Genomic DNA, 20,235 nt, shown 5'->3' on the forward strand with positions numbered 1-20,235 from the left:
CTGGCCGCCAACCCGCATCTCAAAAATATTTAGTTCCAGTCGACCTCCAGAAGCAACGATATGTACAAATGTACAAAAAATTTACAAAATGTACAAAATGTACAAAAATGTACAAATAAAATGTACAAATGTACAAAAAAATGTACAAAATGTACAAAAATGTAAAAGAAATTACAAAATACAAAATGTACAAAAAATTTACAAATGTACAAAATAATTACAAAAATGTACAAAATAAATGTACAAATGTACAAAATGTACAAAAATTTACATTTTTTTTTTACAAATGTACAAATAATGTACAAATGTAAAGAAATGTACAAATGTACAAAATGTAAAAAAATGTACAAATGTACAAAAAATTTACAAAATGTACAAATGTACAATTATTTTTAACAAAATGTACAAAAAATTACAAAAATGTACAAAACAAAGTACAAAAAAAAGTACAAAATATACAAAAGCTAGTATTTAGAGAACTTTATGTATTTGGTTGCTGCTGCATTAGTCTCAGTCATGTGTGTGCAACCTAGCCAAGTTATATATTTTTTTGCATCAACTGTATTACAGCAGTGTCTAACATTTCAAAAGGCTCAGTGACCATTACTCGGGATCACTGTGCAATATACTGGATTTGAAGGCTGCTATGACAATAGTATCAGTAAAAGCTCGTAAGAGCAAAAGGAGAAAAACAGAAAAAGGAGGGGATGGAAGCACGGGGCAGACGATGCTACCAAGGTGTTCAAAGGTCAACTACAAAGGGGGGAACGAAAAAACGGGCGGGATTGTACAGTATGTCCCCTCACATCAAGGGAATTTAATCCTGCTATCTCCACTGGTAATTCTTTTGACATATCCTTTTTCAGTTTTTAAAAAGAGGCCAGCTAGTGCTTCACATCCTGTAATGGATTTTGGCATTTTGGTGGCAGAGTAGTAAACGATTTTTTCTTCGTACCCAAGAACGGTTCCACTGGTCGCTGTCACATTTACTCACTTTATTATTATTTATTATAGTGATATTGTTCTCTCATTGTCGATTCCATGGATGCGTTGTTAGCTTGTAGATCGGATATTCTCAAATACCCAAAGTTTAAATAGGGCTTTGTGTTATGTTTTGTAATAATTAAAATATACGGTATATAAAGTAGTAAAGTAGTAACTAAGATTGTAAAATACTTGTAGTGGAGTAAAAGCACAATATTGAAATCATTGAACATACAAAAATGTATACTCAAGTGCAGTACTTGAGTACATGTACTTACTTCATACCAGTGGTCACTGCCAAGTGCCAACACTCTCCTGATCATACTCCACAGAGTCACCAGCTGCTTCTTATCACCTGACGGTGAGGGGTTTCACTGGGGGTGCACAAAGCATGCTGGGGAACAGCTTCTAGCTGTTGGAGTCACTCATATTTTTGGAGTCGCTATTGTTTATCTTTTTTCTTTTTTTTTGTACATCAATAGGTTACCCTGCCAAATACAAAAGGTGGCAGCAGGCAGAATTCAACAGGTTTCCATTCTAGCTAAGCTGCTGGCATTGAACAAACACACACACACACACACACACACACACACACACACACACACACACACACACACACACACACACACACACACACACACACACACACACACACGACACACGCACAAAGGGGTACATGAATACAAAAACAAATGCCCAGGACTGACAGAGTTCTAACAGATAATAATTCTATAGTTTAGGAAATGTTGGCTATTTAATTGTCTCCTGAACAGTGATTGACAGTTGAATTATGTAATCAGCACAGCCTTATGAATAGGATATTGTTGAGAAATAAACCCCAGCAGAATGATTGATGCAGATTGGAGTCTATCATGCTGACGGCTACTTAATAAAGAAATTAATAAATTGACCCAAAAGTAACAAAACCTATTTCATTTCGTACTGTAATGAAAGTAGTCCATTGATTTATGCCAGATCATGGTGTGTCCATGCAGTGCGTCATGTCGCCTCGGAAAACAACAGGAACTGTTGATCAAATAGAATACATTTATGGTTACGGTATTGTCTATTTCTCGCTTCAGAAATGTTTAAAAGAGCAATGTTTAGCTGTAAATGACATGATGTGTGTGTTTGTTTAGCCTACATGGCCAGAGTGTTGGATACGGCACAAAATCAAGCAGCGCAGCAGGTGCTCTGAGTCTTTGATTAGACAGCGGTCTGTTATTGATCTCCGCGGTCATTATTTTGAAATAACTGAATTCAGTGATTGACCAATTAGAATCAAGCATTCAACCAAGCCGTGTAATAAATAACAATAATCAACTCCTTCGTCTCATGTGTTTCCACCATCATTATGTCACGTTAGACTTCAGAACGGTTGTGTAACGTAAAGCAGTGGTATGGCAGGTGCATTTTAAAATCAGAGCAGGTTTGTACTGTAGCCTTATGAATCCATTGCACTGACCTTCACCATATTAACAAGCCACTCAACCTCAGCAGTAACATGGTGGACTAGACGAAATACTGGTTAAAACAAAGATGACCTTTCCATTATTGTGGTTGTGATTGTTTCATTCATTTTTTAATTAAAGCCTCCATGTGATGTTTTATGAATACAATGACATTTTGTCCAATCTGTATAGAGTATGTTAATACAATATAACTTACACTATACAATAGGGGTGGTTGTATTGAGACATTTACATTGTGTCAAAGATCTCCCCTAGACACAGGATCTGACACGAATTTTGACCTGTTGGACAATTTATTCATCCCACAAGCAAGCACGGCTCTAAGCAGGCCGGCTCAATGGTAAAAATGTAAGCACTTACACAGGAAAACGGGTTCAAATCCGGTGTAGAAGAGGAAAGTTACATGGTGCAATTGCTCTAAGACTTATTTTACTTTGAATCAGTCTCTCTTCCCTCTACCTCTTGTTTTTCTATACAAGCTTTAAAAAAATAACTGTTTTCAAATAACTTAAATTTGTCACCACCACATAAGAAGATTTACTGTAGGCACTGGCAGGTTAAGTCCACGTCGAATCCAACTGTTTTAAAGAAAATGTGCTGTGAGGGACATTGTGTTAATTGGTGGAAAATGAGTGTCAGACAGTGCTGCTGATGTTCCCGCGGCCAAGAATCAAATGAACACACTTGCCTCCTGTTGCTAACGGCAGGTGGTCCATTGGATGCTCCATTAGCCACTGCTACCCAGCAGGGGTGAAACGTGTTAATAGGTGCAAGATGAAAAGGGCTCCAAGCTTGATTATTCTCTCTGAATTTATGGAACTAGATCGGTGCCCGTTGGAGCCTGAGTCTACAGTGTTGCCTGTTGGGCACTGGCCTACTTGGATCATGCAAGTTGGAAATGCTTTCCCCACCCAGATATTATGTCTGTGTCCCTTTTATGCCCATAGCCTATATGGAATTCTTTGTCAGGCATACCCAAATATGGAGTCTATGCAGACGTCAGAATTATGTCAGAACAGTTCTTTGTCAAACATGCCCAAATATGGAGTCTGGCCCGGGGCGGGCAGAGGCCTTTTGTGGCCCCGCAGAGGCCTTTTGTGGCGGTTCTGGACAACCGTAGGTCCGACCGACTCGACACCGGGCACTGCACTCCCCGTGGGGGTGTGGAACGCATGTGTCGAATTTTCAGTGGGGCGAACGGTTCTCAAGTTACGTGGATTACAGACGTATAGTGCATTTATAGTTAGATGCACAAGCCATCCAAACACAATTCATCCAGTTCAGTTGGACGCATCAGCTCAGGATTAACCCAGTATGTCTAGGATTAACCTAGTATGTCGTTTTTCATGATTTTCGATGATTAAAAAGATGAAAGATGAAAATCATTAAAAAAACGACATACTATAGTTCATGGTTTTTCATGATTTCTGACGATAAAAAAAGTTTGAAAATCATGAAAACATTTATAAAGTTTCCAAATGTATAAATGTGCCTTGAAAATAGCAGATCTACAAGCTCACAGCGCGTCGCTTTGTGAAGTGTTTTGGGCTTAGATTTGCTATAGCCTATAAGTATACATAATGCTTAAGTGGTTAATGTTTTGTAAGTATTCAAATACTTGTAGTGGAGTAAAGGTACAATATTTGCCTCTGAGATGTAGTGGAGTAGAATAAAAAAATAACTCTAAGTGGTACTTAAGTATACAGTACTTTATCTTCTGATTACTACAGATGGGGATATAGACTCATTGATGTTAAGATGGTACAGTACATCTGTTCTAGCTAGTATCCATTGCACATTTGTTCCTGAATAACCTCCTGTCCTGTCCAGCTTTCCTCTCGTTACAATAATGGAGTACTGGCCTGCCCAAAGGCACAAACAATGATGCAGCATTTTCAAGAAATTAACCATTCTTTATCTGCATTTTTATGGCTTGCCAATAAATTGATTGATCATAGTGCATAATATGATACTGTATGTCTGGATATAATACTTCGGCGAGTTCTGAAATTATTACGTGTCACCGATTTCTTTGTTATTCTGTGAGATAAATTGCTTTTCTGCCACCCAAGATGATAAATCTGGAAACAATTTGTGAAGTTGGATGAGGCTGTCTCTTCATGCTTGGGCATTGCTTGTGGAGTCCCCCAGGGGTCGGTATTGGGTCCTAAACTGTTTATTATGTATATAAATGATATGTGTGATGTATCTAATATATTGAAAATGGTAGTTTTCGCAGATGACACTAATATATTTTGCTCCGGAGAAAATCTACACAAGCTATTGGACCTGGTCACTTCAGAATTATGCAAGTTAAAAAGGTGGTTTGATAAAAAACAAATTGTCACTAAATCTGGCTAAAACTAAACTAATGATATTCAGTAATTACAAAATATAGAATAAAGTTAATATACAGGTAGATGGTGTTGAAATTGAGAGAGTTTCTGAAAACAAATTTCTTGGTGTAATAATTGATGATAGAATTAACTGGAAGTCTCATATTAAGTATATATATAATAAATTATCTAGAAGTATTTCAGTTTTAAATAAAGCAAAACACCTTTTGAACTATAAGACACTACGTATGCTATACTGTTCCCTGGTTTTGCCATACCTAAACTACTGTACTGAGGTTTGGGGGAATACTTATAAAACTTCACTTAATGCAATAACTATACTTCAAAAACGAGATATAAGAATTATACATAAGATATAGAGATCACACTAATATATTATTCATATCTAACTCATATCTTTTCAAATTCATGGATATAATAGAAACTAAAACTGCCCTTATAATGTACAAAGTAAGGAATAATCAACTACCTGGAAATATTCAGGTGATGTTCTCTGATAGAGAGGGGGGCTATAATTTAAGGGGGGAACTAAATCTAAAAACCAGAGTGTCTCGGACAACACTTAAATCATTTTGTATTTCAATCTGTGAAGTAAAACTATGGAACAGTTTGCATGTGGAACTCAAGCAATGCCCAAGTGTGAACCAGTTCAAAAATATATATAAAGAATACATTATTAAGAGGTATAGAGAGGAAGAGTTACAAGACACAGACTTATCATTTAGATAATTGTACATAATTGATAATTGATTGTACATACATATATATATATATATATATATATATATATATATATATATAATATACCATATGTATTATATGAAATATATAAATTATTTTTGTATTGATCATAATATGATATATAGAATAGAATACATTATAGAGCATATACAATGACTTACACTATTACACTATTTAATGTACTTGGTTTCTCTGTTGTGAACTTTTTAGTTTATACCATGTTGGTAGTTGACATGAGATGACGTCAAGCGATGACGCTGAAATTAAGCTATAAAGGGGTAGGGTTATATACGTTTTTTACTTCAACCTACTCCTTTCTGAACATACAAAAGTTAAAAAAAAAAATTAATAATAATAATAATAAAAAAGAGAAAAAAATAATTATACTTGCGGCCAGTGTGGCTTGTTGTTGTTTTCTTTTTGTTTTATTTTCTTGTTTATACTTTGGGAATATTATTTTTGTTTTCTATATTGCACTTATTTTTTATTTTTTTTATTCTTTGACTTATGTTCAGAATAAAGTTTTTCATTCATTCATTCATGAATTGTAAAACATGAGCTCTGACCGAGCCTTTTCTGTTGTAGCCCCTAAACTATGGAACGCACTCCCCTCCCATGTCAAATTGGCCCCCTCCATCGAGACCTTTAAATCCCGCCTAAAGACCCACCTCTTTACCTTGGCTTTTTAACCCCGCTTGAGTTCCTTTGGTCCTTGTATATGTTTTGTCTCACTGTGATGCTGTTGTTTTTCTGTTGTTTTCTGTAATGTGTCTCAGTTGTTGTCACTGTTTGTAGGCTACTTTGTTTTCTCGCTGTTGTTTTTCTGTGTGGTAGCTTTAGTGCACTTGTTTTTATTTAATTTTTTCTCCTGTACAGCACTTTGTAAACTCTGAGTTTTAAAACGTGCTATATAAATAAAGTGGATTGGATTGGATTGGACTGAGTACAAATAAGCACATTTTGCCTATACGGTTAAGGAACAGAAATAAAACAAGTTCAAAACCCATATGCTATGTGACAGTATACATTCCTTATTTAATGCATCAAACACATCCAAATCCCGTGGGTAATATCATCAAGCTAATAGTATGCAAGCATTTAGTTTGAATTATGCAAATGTATGAAGTAATAAAAATGCATGAATTAATCTCTAGTGGTCATGCAGAACATTAAGTGGATTTAATGACTTAGTCCTGTCACTGGTTGATTGAGAGGTTGACCTGCTCTGTGGAGATCAGGGCACTATTTACTAATTTTATTTATGCACGTCTATATTTCTTTAAATGTACACGTTGATATGTTTTTGATTTTATGTCTGAGTGAGGACCACAATGACTTTGTCCTTGATTGTCTTTTAACCATAACAGTTGTAAGCAATTGAATGAATCAAATCAAAGACAAAGGATATCTTTGTCAGTGCTCCTGCAGGGTGTAGAGATCCTGCGGGTATACTACATACAGTACTGAACTGCTTTCATAGCATTACTTTGACACTACTGGTGAAATGTAGGCTTAGCCTACTTTGTGCCAGATTAAACGGAAACAGACCCTTCTCTGATGAGGTTGTCAAAATGGACCCAGCTTTGAGCTTTGGCTGTGTATGTTCAGCATTTAAAGGGATTGTGACATTAAAAAAAAGGTTTTGGAATTGTTCTTATTTTTTTTTTAGGTTTTCTAATCTCAATTGCACCCAAAAAAACATGAACTTTTAACATTCAGTAGATTTTCTGTGATCTGGGGTTTTCTGGCTCAAACAGGTGCTCTGATTTGCCGGCAGATTGTGATGTAAGATCCTGCAAATCCCATATATGTCAATGGGATTTTCCAGCAGATGTCACTGTTTTCACTGTTTTGCCTGTTTTCATTGTAGCTCAAAAGGCTTCCAAACCCCAAAGAAAACTTCAGACCACAGAAAATCCACTGAATGTTCAAAGTTCAGGTTTTTTGGGTGTAATTGAGGTCATAAAACCTAAAAGAAAAAAGAAAAATAAATTAAAATGAATGACATAAAACCTTTAAAATACTGTTACTGCCTGAGCACAATGTAAAACTCAGCAAGATGCCTCACAATGAAACATTTACAACTACACAAGTCTCCTGGTGGCGCTATAATAGGCCAATGTGAAAAGGGTGCCATTTGTTCTCATGCCTTTGATGGCAATTATATGATTTGAGGCATTTTGATCCAAAAATGTGTTTAGCAAAAATCCACCTGTTGGTGGCGCTATAACAGGCCAATGCGAAAAGGGTGGGATATGTTGCTCAGCCTAGTAGGAAAGTGCGTGAAAGATTTCACGTAAATTAGGGACTCATTATTGAAAGTACTTTGAATCGCTTCCCATTTCTAAACATGTCTCCCTACACTGCTGAGGACATAATGGGCCTCACAAGTACAGTAATAATACGTGTACAAGCGTGGGAGTACGTGAGCACGAGCAAACACACACATGCACGCGCATGCGCATGCACACACACACACACACACACACACACACACACACACACACACACACACACACACACACACACACACACACACACACACACACACACACACACACAAACACACGCCTCACCTTGTCACCAGGTGATAAATTAGACAGAGATTCTCTGTCTTCTATACTGTAAATGAACTTCATCATGGGTCCTGTCAGTTCTTCAGCTATGGGCCTGACAGTGATTGACGGAGACAATACATTGGCGGCAGTGCAGGCCGCAGAGATGCTGGTGCAAAAAGTATACCGGTGGGAAAAGAGGAAGAGAATTTAAGCCATGTGTTGTCTCCGCCAGGCCGGTCTCCACTCTGTCTGGTACGTCCGTTTAACCTTTCAAAGAAACCTTTTGTTTTAACCCCCCCAAAAAAGTTAACATGTCATTGTTCTGACCTCCTGTTAGTCTGACCCATTATTATTTTTTTAAGATATTTCTTTGCTTTTTTTTTGCCTTTATTGATAGATATACAATAGCTTGACAGGAAACGGGGAGAGAGATGGAGGGGGGAAGACACAGCAAAGTTTGTCGGGATCTGTATTCTAACCCACAACACACTGTCATACTGGATGACCAGCCAAAGTGCCTGGACCACTAAGCCAGTCCGACCCATTATGAACCCTATCCCACGCCCTAACCCTAACCTCAGTCTTAACCGACCCCGTAGGTCAGACTCTAACCTCAGTCACGCAGGTCGGAACCTAACCTCAGTCTTAACCGGCCACGTGTAGGTCAGACCCTCACCTCAGTCTTAACCGGCCACGTGTAGGTCAGAAACTTCCCCAGTCTTAACCGGCCACGTAGTTCGGACTAAGAGGATGTCGGACTCCACTTGATGTTCTATACAGGATCTAAATGTCTCAATAGAAGAGCACTGCAGTGCAGGGATCTAAATGTCTCAATAGAAGAGCACTGCAGTGCAGGGATCTAAATGTCTCAATAGAAGAGCACTGCAGTGCAGGGATCTAAATGTCTCAATAGAAGAGCACTGCAGTGCAGGGATCTAAATGTCTCAATAGAAGAGCAGAGGGGGAGGGGGTGACTGACAGATCGGTGGGATCTAATCAGGGCGTGTGCAAATCTCTGCCGTGACCTGCCCCTCTAGACCAGAAACACATTAGCTCAGGCTAGACATTATCAAACTATATCCTTTAATATAATGCACATTAGCATTGTTACATTTGCTCCTTAAATATTAGCCTGAACCACTTTGTTCAATAGCACTTTGGTCAACTTCAGTTGTGTGAAATGTGCTATAAATACAGGTAGATTTTATTTTATTTGATATCTTCATAAAATGCAAGCACAAACAAACAAGCAAAGCAAGGCCATTTATACAAAACAATTTGCAATGTTGCACTCCGTCTCACAAACAAGGCGCCGTGTGGCACTCATCTCATCATAAGCAAGTTGCGATGCAGCACTCATCTCATAGAAAAACACAGACATTATTCATGCGCCTGGAGCTCAGAGTTCTACTCATCAGAAGTTTGTGACATGAGTCATCAGTCTGAAGTTCTATTCCATCGATTCAATGCAGCAGCATTGCACAAGAGTGAATATGCCACACGCACTGTGTTCAATAAACCAAAAAGCTGTGATATTCTGACTCATTTTTGAGCATGTAGACCGCCCAATATATTGTATGTTTGATTCTGTTTCTCCAATTATATAACTGTACTCCCCCTTCATTTATTCCCTTAACTACAGCATGTAGGCCAGTGATGGGCAAGCTACGTGGAATTTTTTGTAAGCTACACTACCAGTTACTCTCTATTAAATATAGCTCAACTACAACGGAAGCTATCCCCAGAGAATTGTAGCAAGCTACACTATAAGCTACATGGCAAATTTACACTAATTATAGCCTGCGGACCCCCATTTGAAAAGATATGCCAGGGACCGCCATAAGAGAACATTTGTACGGCTCCAGCTGTAAATATCAACCAATTTAATTTCAAGGACCCCCAGTTTGACATGCATTAGTCTACGGACCCCCATTTAATAGCATTTCTATCTCTGGAAACTTTCTATCCCAATTTAAATTGTAAAATCAATGTTAATTTAGTGTACAAATGGAACCAAATGGACCCGGTCCATTTGGTTCCATTTTTACACTCTCTGAGTTACAGACTCATTTGGTTCCAAACTATCATTTACCTGGGGACCCCCTGGAACTCCCTCAAGGACCCCTAGGGGTCCCCGGACCCCACTTTGGGGAACCACTGCTGTACAGAATATTGATTGTTGATAGTGTATTGTGTCATAACCCCATCATTGATGTTTTGAAATGATTATGCACAACAGCACAGACACCACTACACTTTAAACTTTAGAGGTTGCAAACCCAGTCATACAGGTGCTCTATTCAGCCACGCAATGTTCTCAATGCTGCATTAAACACTGGCTGCTGCTGCTGGCTGCCTCTCATGGAGGACTTTAAGTGATTTATGAGCATTAACCGCAGAGCTGTGCTCGTGCGCACACACGCACACGCACACACACACACACACACACAGTCACACACGCACGTGCACGCACACGCACACGCGCACACACACACACACACACACACACACACACACACGCACACGCACACGCACACGCACACGCACACGCACATGCACGCACACACACACACACACACACACACACACACACACACACACACACACACACACACACACACACACACACACACACACACACACACAGGAACACCTATACGGCAATCTCATCAAATTCTACTTCATTAAAAAATTTCAAACATAAGTTTAGGACCCACTTAATTGACCAGATCACCTAATTATATTTCTTTGTATCATCTATTCTTTTCTCTAATCATGTAAATAACCAAAAATTCTAATCATGTTCTTGTTGTGTTTTTGTTTTGTTGTTTTGTTTATGTTATATAAGGGCCCTTCTGTGTGGAGTTTGCATGTTCTCCCCGTGTCCCCTAGGGTAGGTAGTATAGGTACCCTCACAAAAAACTTGCAGTAATCCTGGTCTCTAAACTATACCTCCCCCTGGCCAGCCGGGGCGCCTGATGGAGGGGAAAGGAACTGGTTGGAATAACGTGTTCTTTCCACGCGTTACGTCCAACCATGCAGGGAAACTCCCCCCTGTCAGGTGTAAAGGAGCGACATGCATGAAGGAAGCATGAGTTCAAGTCCGTTGCTCTCCCCAGGTTGGCGGAGGGTGTGTAGAGCCCATTATCACAATTAGATAATCGACACAGGGGTGAGAAATGGGTTACAAAATCGTGGGGGGGAAAAAGAAGAGAATGAACTAAAGACTTTTCATTCCAAATTTTAGATTTTCTTGCTTTCACTCAAATCATTGCTTTTGGAGCTCCCTGGCACAAGATGAGATGGGGGTCCGCTAGGCTGGCATTACCAGCCTGATGACGGATTCACTCACCCATCCGGTGGAACGTTTGGCAATGACAGGCTAGGGGTCCACTGCCAAATACATTTAATGTTGGGCATCCTTGAATAAAGTGTAAACAAATCTGTGCCATTTTGTGGGTCCTTGACATGGAAAAAGTTAGAAAACCACTGCACTATGATCTATACTTTGACTCAAGCACCAGGGTTGAATAGCCTATACTTTGTGACTTTGCCCACCACAAATCTATATTGCAGCTGCAGAGCACAGCACACTGTGTGTGTGAGCCCTGAGTCTGATGCTCAGAGCCTGCATGTATACAGCCTCTGGCTGCATGTATACACAGCCATCTGGTGAAAAAGTGTGGAGAAACTCTAAAACAAACTGTCCCAGTCTGCTTCACAGGGATATCTCTACGCCTATATTAACCCATTCTGACCGGGCACCCATTTTGGTGTCGGCATCATGTTATGCTTTAGCTATTGAAAAATAGCAGATCTACAAGCTCATATCGCGCCACCGAGTGGCGCGATACGAGCTTGTAGGTCTGCTATTTTTGAAAAATCGAAGAACGACTGACATTTTTTAAATCTGATCTCAGGTCAGAATGGGTTAATCAGACCAGTGTGTGTCCAGTGGAAACCTCGTATGAATCTGATCTCAGGTCAGGTTAATTTGTTCTTTCCCATGTCCGTATATATACGGACCCCACCGCTAGGGGACGTCATATCCCAGGTCCGTATATATAAGGACCCCAATGTATACTCTATATAGCCCAATGGTTGAGTCCCACGGCAGCTTTTAAACATTGGTCCGGTTGCTATGGCAACGCCCCACCGCTCCAGCCTGGTTAATAAACCAGACCGAATCAGCCGTTGGCAAAAATAAATTGCCTGCCGGCGGATTTCGGTCTGGAGAGGCTCAATTGTACGCCCATTTCCTACACCAGAGAATGTGGGCGGCCAATCGGGACACGGTATGCAATATGGGCGGGCTTTGGTACAGTGACTTTCAATGCTTGAGACCTTTGACTGACGACTGACCGTAGCTCTGACCAATTGCGTCAAAGAGAAAATGTTTCCCTGGAAATGAAATTCAATCTGAGCCTCCCCAGACTAATATCCCGCGGTCCGTGCGATATTAGTCTGGTTTATTAACCAGGCTACCACCGCTCCAGCTATGGGATTGGGGGCAGGGGGGTAAACTCAGACTCTTAAAGTGAACGCTTATGGTGGCACCTGGAACTGGGATAAAAGAGTAATAAAAGTAATAAAAGAGTTAAGAACCTAACCCAGACACTATACAGCTAGAAGACAGTACATAATCGCTAACACAGCATGGTCCTCGACCTGTGTGTTGTAGCGAGGCGTTGTGAGCTTGCATGTAGATCTGCTATTTTCACAATATTTATTAGAGGTGTGCACTGGCACTATCTATACCCATTTGATTACGGTTCAACAGGTATTTCAATTAAATTATACGATATGCAAATCATCACACTTTTCTATGTTACTGCACAAGATGGCAAAAAACAAGCAGGCAGATATACAGAACATATTTTATTTAGAATTATATTATACTGTATATACTATTATATACAGTATTGTTAATATATTATAATTATATATTACCAGTAAGACGCCTGGGGGCGAGGTCGCGAGCACGCATCCGCCCTGCAGGTGACAGCAGACTGCTGGGCGAGCGCTGGTGCTTTGGCATGGGGGGTAAGATCTTAACGCCCTGGGTGACAGCAGACTGCTGGGCGAGTGCTGGTGCTTTGGCATGGGGGGTAAGATCTTTGGCATGGGGGGTAAGATCTTTGGCAAGATCTTAATTTTCACGGCTGCCGTTTTGAGTGCAGCCAGCTGCCGGGTGCGACTGCACTAATAACTTTGGGGCAGGCCCGTCTAGAGTTTGAATGGACAGGTATCAGTCACTAATACATTTGGGGCAGGCCCGTCTAGAGTTTGAATGGAAAGGTACAGTATCAGTCAAAAGGGAGACATCGAAGAGGAAGGATGGATGGGGAAGGATCAACATATGGAATGTCAAAAAAGTTGCTGGCCAATATGGATGACATATATGGGCTTAATATTGTTGACATCAGCGATCTCCATCCCTGATGTCACGTGATGTCACGTGCTCCATACCTGTAGATGTCATGTGATGTCACGTGCCCGACCAACACACACTGACGGGAAATGTGCGATTCCCTAGTTAACTGGGACCTTCGGTCGCAATATATATTTGATTTGATTTTAAATGATGTCATATTGCTGCGCTGCATTGCATTGCTGCACGGCTGAATCGCGATGCATTGTTCAATCGATTACTTTTTACACCACTAATATGTATCAGTGTGGAACCGAGTGACACAAAATGTAATGCCTTAAGTCCTACATTTCATGCGCTTGTCTCAATGCAGTTTACATGTGATTATTTTCATATGTAATGTATTTTATTTGAAAAAGTTGAGAATCACTGACATGATATATTAATGTACACAGGCATACACACATACAAAAACGATGTACATGGTCTACATCAGCTGTATAAAACATAATGACAGACATTAAGGCAAGGGTTATACTGTACATTGAAAAAACAATGCCTATGTTACACATTAAGATAACCATTGATCTCAGTCATTAAATAAATAGACTATGTAAAAAAAGAAATGTTTTAAAACCTTTTGAAAATGTTTTGAATGTCTTTTTTGTGTGCAACAATTTCCCAAAACAGCCGATCTACAAGAACACTTGTAGATAGTATTTCTTAAAAAAAAAAAAAACATTTTTGATAATGTTTTTGAAAAGTTTCAGCTACTAATGTTCATGATGTTAAACGTCACCGCCTGGCATCAAGGCCTGGCATCAAAGACTGGCATCAAAAAGCCTGGCATCAAAGCCATGGGGCATCAAGGCCTGACGTCAAAGCCTGACGTCAAAGCCTGGCAGCAGTGGCAATGCCAGCAGCAGCTATAGGATTCCAACCCTGTCGCCGGACCAGACGACACATACAATAGTGTCTTGACTGTCTTCTTCTTTTCCTCTCCGTCAGAAGGAACTCTCCATCTCGACGATGTCGGCGGCGCCGTCTTTTCCTCCCTCCTCACTCGGCTCCTCCTTGCCGGGCTTGATGGACAGCACCGACTCCATCTCCTGGACAGGCGGCGGCACCGGGATCTTGTTCATCTTGGCGAAGCTCTGGCTGATGTCCATGAATGTCTTGTTCTTGGTCTCGGGCAGGATGGCGTACTCGTAGACGGCGCCCACCACGCAGAACACCATGAACACCAGGAAGGCGTAGGTCTCCAAAGCCTCCTGAACAGATAGGAAAAAATTAAGAAGAAATGAGTGGCATAGATTAGACACACCAACGGACCAACATGCGGAAATAACGGTCAGACATGCGCTGCCCCAGTCCTTGTGGTTAGTGTTTGAGGTAAGTTGTCGATCTAATGATAGTATGTCTAAACTATATCCCCGGCTCTCAATGCGCTAGAGCGACCACTGGTTTTCAACCTATAGGTGATGATCTTCTGCAAAATAATGTCCCACTTGTAAAAACTCTATTTAAATATTCCAAAGTGTAACCAACAAACATAGTCCCATCTCTGCCTCCAGAGACACATACTGTACTGTGATTGGTGGGGGTGCACGATTTTTCTATACTGTATACTTTTTCCACACACACACACACACACACACACACACACACACACACACACACACACACACACACTGAAGTTAAGCTTTATCTTCTATACCAAAACAAACAGTAGTGTCACGTCCACTGTTGCATGCATCTGTTGTTGTGGCATAGAGTAATACAGTCCAATGTGACTTACATGACGGGAATGGAGTGCACTCTGCGCACTAGAATGTTTTTTTTTTCCCCTGAGAACAATAGCGTAAGATGGACTAAATTATTGGACCTGATTATGGTGGCATGCGCTGTCAGAAGAGTTCTATTCTCAGTGGAATGCATGCAGTCTGTGCTACACACAGTAAAATCACTGTAAAAAAAAGCAGATTGTGTGTGTGTGTGTGTGTGTGTGTGTGTGTGTGTGTGTGTGTGTGCGCTTGTGTGCATTTGTGTGTGGCAGTCCATGTTTTAATATATAATGTAGGCTATCACAAAGTCTCTGAAACCTGACCTCGTCCACTGAGGTATGCCACTCAAAGAGATTAGTGCCAGATTTAAAAATACACATCAACATATTATGCGGGTGGAGATTTTCAGAGCGAGACAGACAAGTGGAGAAAGATTTGGTGTAAGCGACGGAAACTTGAATGACCGCCGTGAGTGTCGCAGGCCTATAATCCTTTGTGCATGGCTTTGCATTATTCATATAAGGCCCTCTCATAAACCTGGACTTACTGTAGACATTCATCCTGCGCTCACACTGCATGGCAGCTACACAATAAGGTACGAAGCAACGAAGCGTGTCGCAGAGTTGCGGTTAAGTATTTTTAACCGTGCATGTTACAGTGTAAAACGATTTGCTTTGCTCATATCACGCAAGGCTATTTGACATTGGTCTATACTACATATTATATTGACCTCTTTTCCTTGTTTCTTCCTGTCTCCATTTTTCTTCTTTGAAACTCCAAATAATGGGAGCTTATATGACAGAGAATCCCTTTTTTTTGTCTCTGTACAGTGTACACACAGAAACAGCTATAGGTGACCTGCCAGGCGATGTTACCCTTAGCAGTGATATAGGCAAGCTTTAGATAGCAGCAGAACAGTTTCTGCTATAGGAAAAACCAGGACAGGGGAGGATATTAAGCACTTTAAACGCTCACCATACAGTAAACTTGAGCTGAGGTGGCTCTGTGCAGCTCTCCCCCTGCGTGTGTGCGTGCCTGCGTTCGTGTGCATGCCTGTGAGTATGAGAGTGCCTGTGTGCATGTGGAGGGAGACAGAGAGAGAGCGGGAGTGAGAGGGAGAGAGTTTATTTGGGTGCGTCAGAGGAGCTTGTGCAAAAGATGTCGAGGCTCGAGGCTTCCTGATGGGAGGCACACTTAAGGACAGGGGGAGAGGAGAGCAATTCACGCATGGCTTAGTTGTACACAAGATTATTAGGAAGCCGACTGACCCTGTGTACCAATGCTGTGAGCTTTCATGGTGCATCATGTGCATTCGTGCCAAAGAATCCTGGGAACATTCAGCAGAACACGACGAGCACTGGGTTTTGCATTACAACGGCTCATTAAAATAATGAATGCTAATAATGGAAATAACAGGGCTAAGCCAATTCCTCCACTGAACCATATCACTTGGGCCACACAGACGCTTGCACGCACGCACGCAAGCACACACACACACACACACACACACACACACACACACACACACACACACACACACACACACACACACACACACACACACACACACACACACACACACACACACACAGTAAATGAGCTCATTGTGGGTGAAAAAGAGATGCCTCATTAGGTTACTTATTCCCCAGAAACAGTCAAAACAGCTCTAACTGGTGAATGTAGTCTGCAGCCATTTCTGTTCAACAGTGGTCCATCCATCCACTGATGGCAATTCATGCCAAGGAAGGAGACTCTCATGAAGCCACTTCAAACAACAAGCTCCGCACAATCAATAACCAAAATACACCCCTCTTGTCTTACACTAGAGATCATGGGCTCAAGGACCCCCAGCTGGACTGGACTGGGACAAAAATCCGGCCCCGTCATTTTCACGTGAATTTGGCCCAGACCGGCCCACCACAACCAGCGTGCAGATAGCAGAAACTCTACCGCCCGCTCCGTCGAGGCACACAGAAACAAACAAGCCCTAATACCACCACTTTTACAGAACAACATAAATGATACAAACTAACAGACAACTACACAACCCTTTGTTGTTCTCACAGTTCTTACAGTGAAAATATCATGACGGCACTGGCAGAATTGGTCTGCGGGACCACTGGGACTTTTCCCAGTGGCCTGCCGCCTATTGGCCTGCCTGTCAATTTGTTTTCTTTATAACTTGAACGGCCCCTGACCCTCTGGGGGTCAGGGATGTTACGCACATTTAAGGCAGTGGTTCTCCGGCTTTTTCATATGAAGGACCCCCAAATTAATATATTTGGCTGCAAAACCTTACCTTTTTCAAGATAAAAAAAAGCATTCTGCTGGGAACCCCCTGTAACCCCCTCAAGGACCCCTGGAGGTGCCCGGACCCCACTTTGAGAGTCACTGCTCCATTTAGAACCCCCTGAAGGAAGCCTGAGGTTCCCTGCTTGAAACGCACTTTGATAACCACTGACTAGAGAGCTTTGTGTTTTTTTAAATAGTTTTTTCCCCCGTTTTTTTTAAGCAAAGCAACATTAGGATTATCTGAATCCACCGCCCACCTCATTTCCACGAAACGGGCCCGCCCTCCCGACGATTAACTATCTGTCTGGTTTACTAAAGCGAGGGAGAAACAAATGGAGGAGAGAAAGAGCATGGCTGTCCTTTTAAGGGTAAAAGATGAAAAGCTGAAACAAAACATCTCCCCATGCCGATCCCAGTAATGAGATTTGAGCTGGAAGTAATAGTAATGCTGTAATACTCAGCAGCTAAGGTTTCACAGGATGTACTCGTCTGGAATTTAAACTGGAGTGAACTCCAATGAGCCAGATTTGCAGCTTCCTGCGGTGGCTAGCCTAGGCTAACTAACGCTGGAATGCAGTGGTGTATAAATTTACTCAAGTACTGTACTTAAGTACAAGTTTGAGGTTGTTTTACTTCATTCTGTATTTCCAATTTGCAATACTTATTGTACTCAGTACATCTCAGAGGCAAAGACTGTCCCACATGGAAATAACTTTATATGAAACTTATATGCTTATATACTTATATGGTAGACATAGCTTATAAGTTATATCACAGATATGTTGGACATATGTGACATAATATGCACAAAGGTCAGCTCCATACAAGGGGGCAGTGTCCTGAGTGTACATACAGGGTTTGATGAGGTCAGATCAACATATGGAATGTCAGAACAGGTCAGCTCCATATAAGGGTGGCAGCGGGGGCAGTGCCTTGAGTGTACAGGCTTTTATGAGTTCTGCCCATATTTTGATGAGGCAATATTGGCCATATTGATGACCTTATATTGATGAGGTCAGTGTCGTGATCTTCATATATGGAGACGGCCATATATGGAGCGTGTCACGAGTCATGATGGACTGACAGACATATATGGTGGCGTGACGTGTCACGAGGCGTGAGGGACTGACGTCCATATATGGTGGCGTGACGTGTCAGGAGGCGTGAGGGACTGACGGCCATATATGGTGGCGTGACAGACGAATCGGCTGACTGGTTTTCATAGTAATCTGCGACCTACAGTCGCAACACGGCCCGACAGGACACTGTTTATGTGGTTAATGCAAACTTAGTGATAAGTTCGATTCCCGCCGGGGATGCTGTGGGCGTGTTCTCTCCTCCATATCAGCGCCCATACCCTAGGTGGGATTGGCGAAAGTGTCCTTCAGCAAGACTCCTCTAACTGCTCCTGATTGTGTAAATGGCTGAATGTAACACACATTCTAAAAAAGTCAACTGAAGTCTGCTGTCTGTTGATCATCACATGATTGACATAGAGTACCTCAGATGGTTGGCTCCATCATTTGGTATATTCTGCTGCAACATCAATGCAATGCTGGGGTACGTTGCTAAGTCATTTACGGGAACTATTTAGAGGCTCCACGATCCGCCATTGCTCAAAATAAGAAAATGGTCCAGTGGAGTGGACAGACATGGCGTTACATGGCTCCATGCCAAGATCCATTTCAATGGGAGGTAGTGATAGATAGATAGATAGATAGATAGATAGATAGATAGATAGATAGATAGATAGATAGATAGATAGATAGATAGATAGATAGATAGATAGATAGATAGATAGATAGATAGATAGATAGCAGAACAGCAGTTAAGGTTACAACATACAAGTAAGAATAAGGATAAAAAAGTACTGTATAGTATACATAAGAAACGCAAAGGTGCAAGGTGGAAAGCAAGGTGCATCAATAAACAATAAAATAATAAAATAATAAACAGTGCAAACAAGAATAAACAAAAACCTATATACAGTCGATCAGTGCGTCATAATAAAGTGAATTACTGTGTCTCATCATAGGAAAAACAAGACAAATAAGGTCAACAGTGCAACAGACTCATTCCTTCAGTCAATCAGTGAACCATGTGTGAGGATCTCTCTCTTTTTACACGTATATAAATGTTCTCAGTAGTAGTTGACAAAATAACTTGTTTTTTCATTGGCATTACTGCTCGTTGCGTTGGGAGATGCCTATGCCTAATAGGCCTATTGTTGCATCAAATTGCCTTTTCTCAAATTGTCTCCACAAGTCATAAAAATGAAAAATATAAGGACTAACATTCATTACCATTTCAATGAGACATTGATTATTTGAAATTTGATGCGGCGTGTGCTTGCCTGGGGATGAGGAAACAATACAACATAAATTAAATTCCAACAAATCAAATAAAACACGAGTGACTCTGGTGCACTCAAAACAAAACCTTGACTTGAGTGACCTTGACTTGAGTTCAGTTGACGTTCTGAACCCATGATGATGATATGGCGAGCCGGGATATTATATAGATTCATGGTCTATTGATTTAGGTCATCAGTAAGTGGACAAAGCAATGCAAGGAGCGGACACCCCCAGCACTGCCCGGGGCCCCAGGGACCCCCAGCACTGCCCGGGGCCCCAGGGACCCCCCAGCACTGCCCGGGGCCCCAGGGTGAAAAATAAC

The 20,235-nt window shown here is 41.1% G+C and overlaps 1 protein-coding gene across 1 annotated transcript in view; it reads right to left on the minus strand.

Annotated features, from left to right (window-relative positions):
• Window positions 1-14,167: 14,167 nt before the first annotated feature.
• Window positions 14,168-20,235, minus strand: part of slc2a9l2 (solute carrier family 2 member 9, like 2) — a 214,672-nt gene continuing 208,604 nt past the window's right edge. Inside the window, exon 14 of the mRNA XM_083770450.1 lies at window positions 14,168-14,754. Within this exon, the coding sequence (XP_083626576.1) occupies window positions 14,488-14,754 (267 nt within the window). The 3' untranslated portion in view covers window positions 14,168-14,487. The remainder of the gene's footprint in view (window positions 14,755-20,235) is intronic.

Source organism: Protomyctophum parallelum (assembly GCF_964188405.1).
Source record: "Protomyctophum parallelum genome assembly, chromosome: 8".
Taxonomy (NCBI): Eukaryota; Metazoa; Chordata; class Actinopteri; order Myctophiformes; family Myctophidae; genus Protomyctophum; species Protomyctophum parallelum.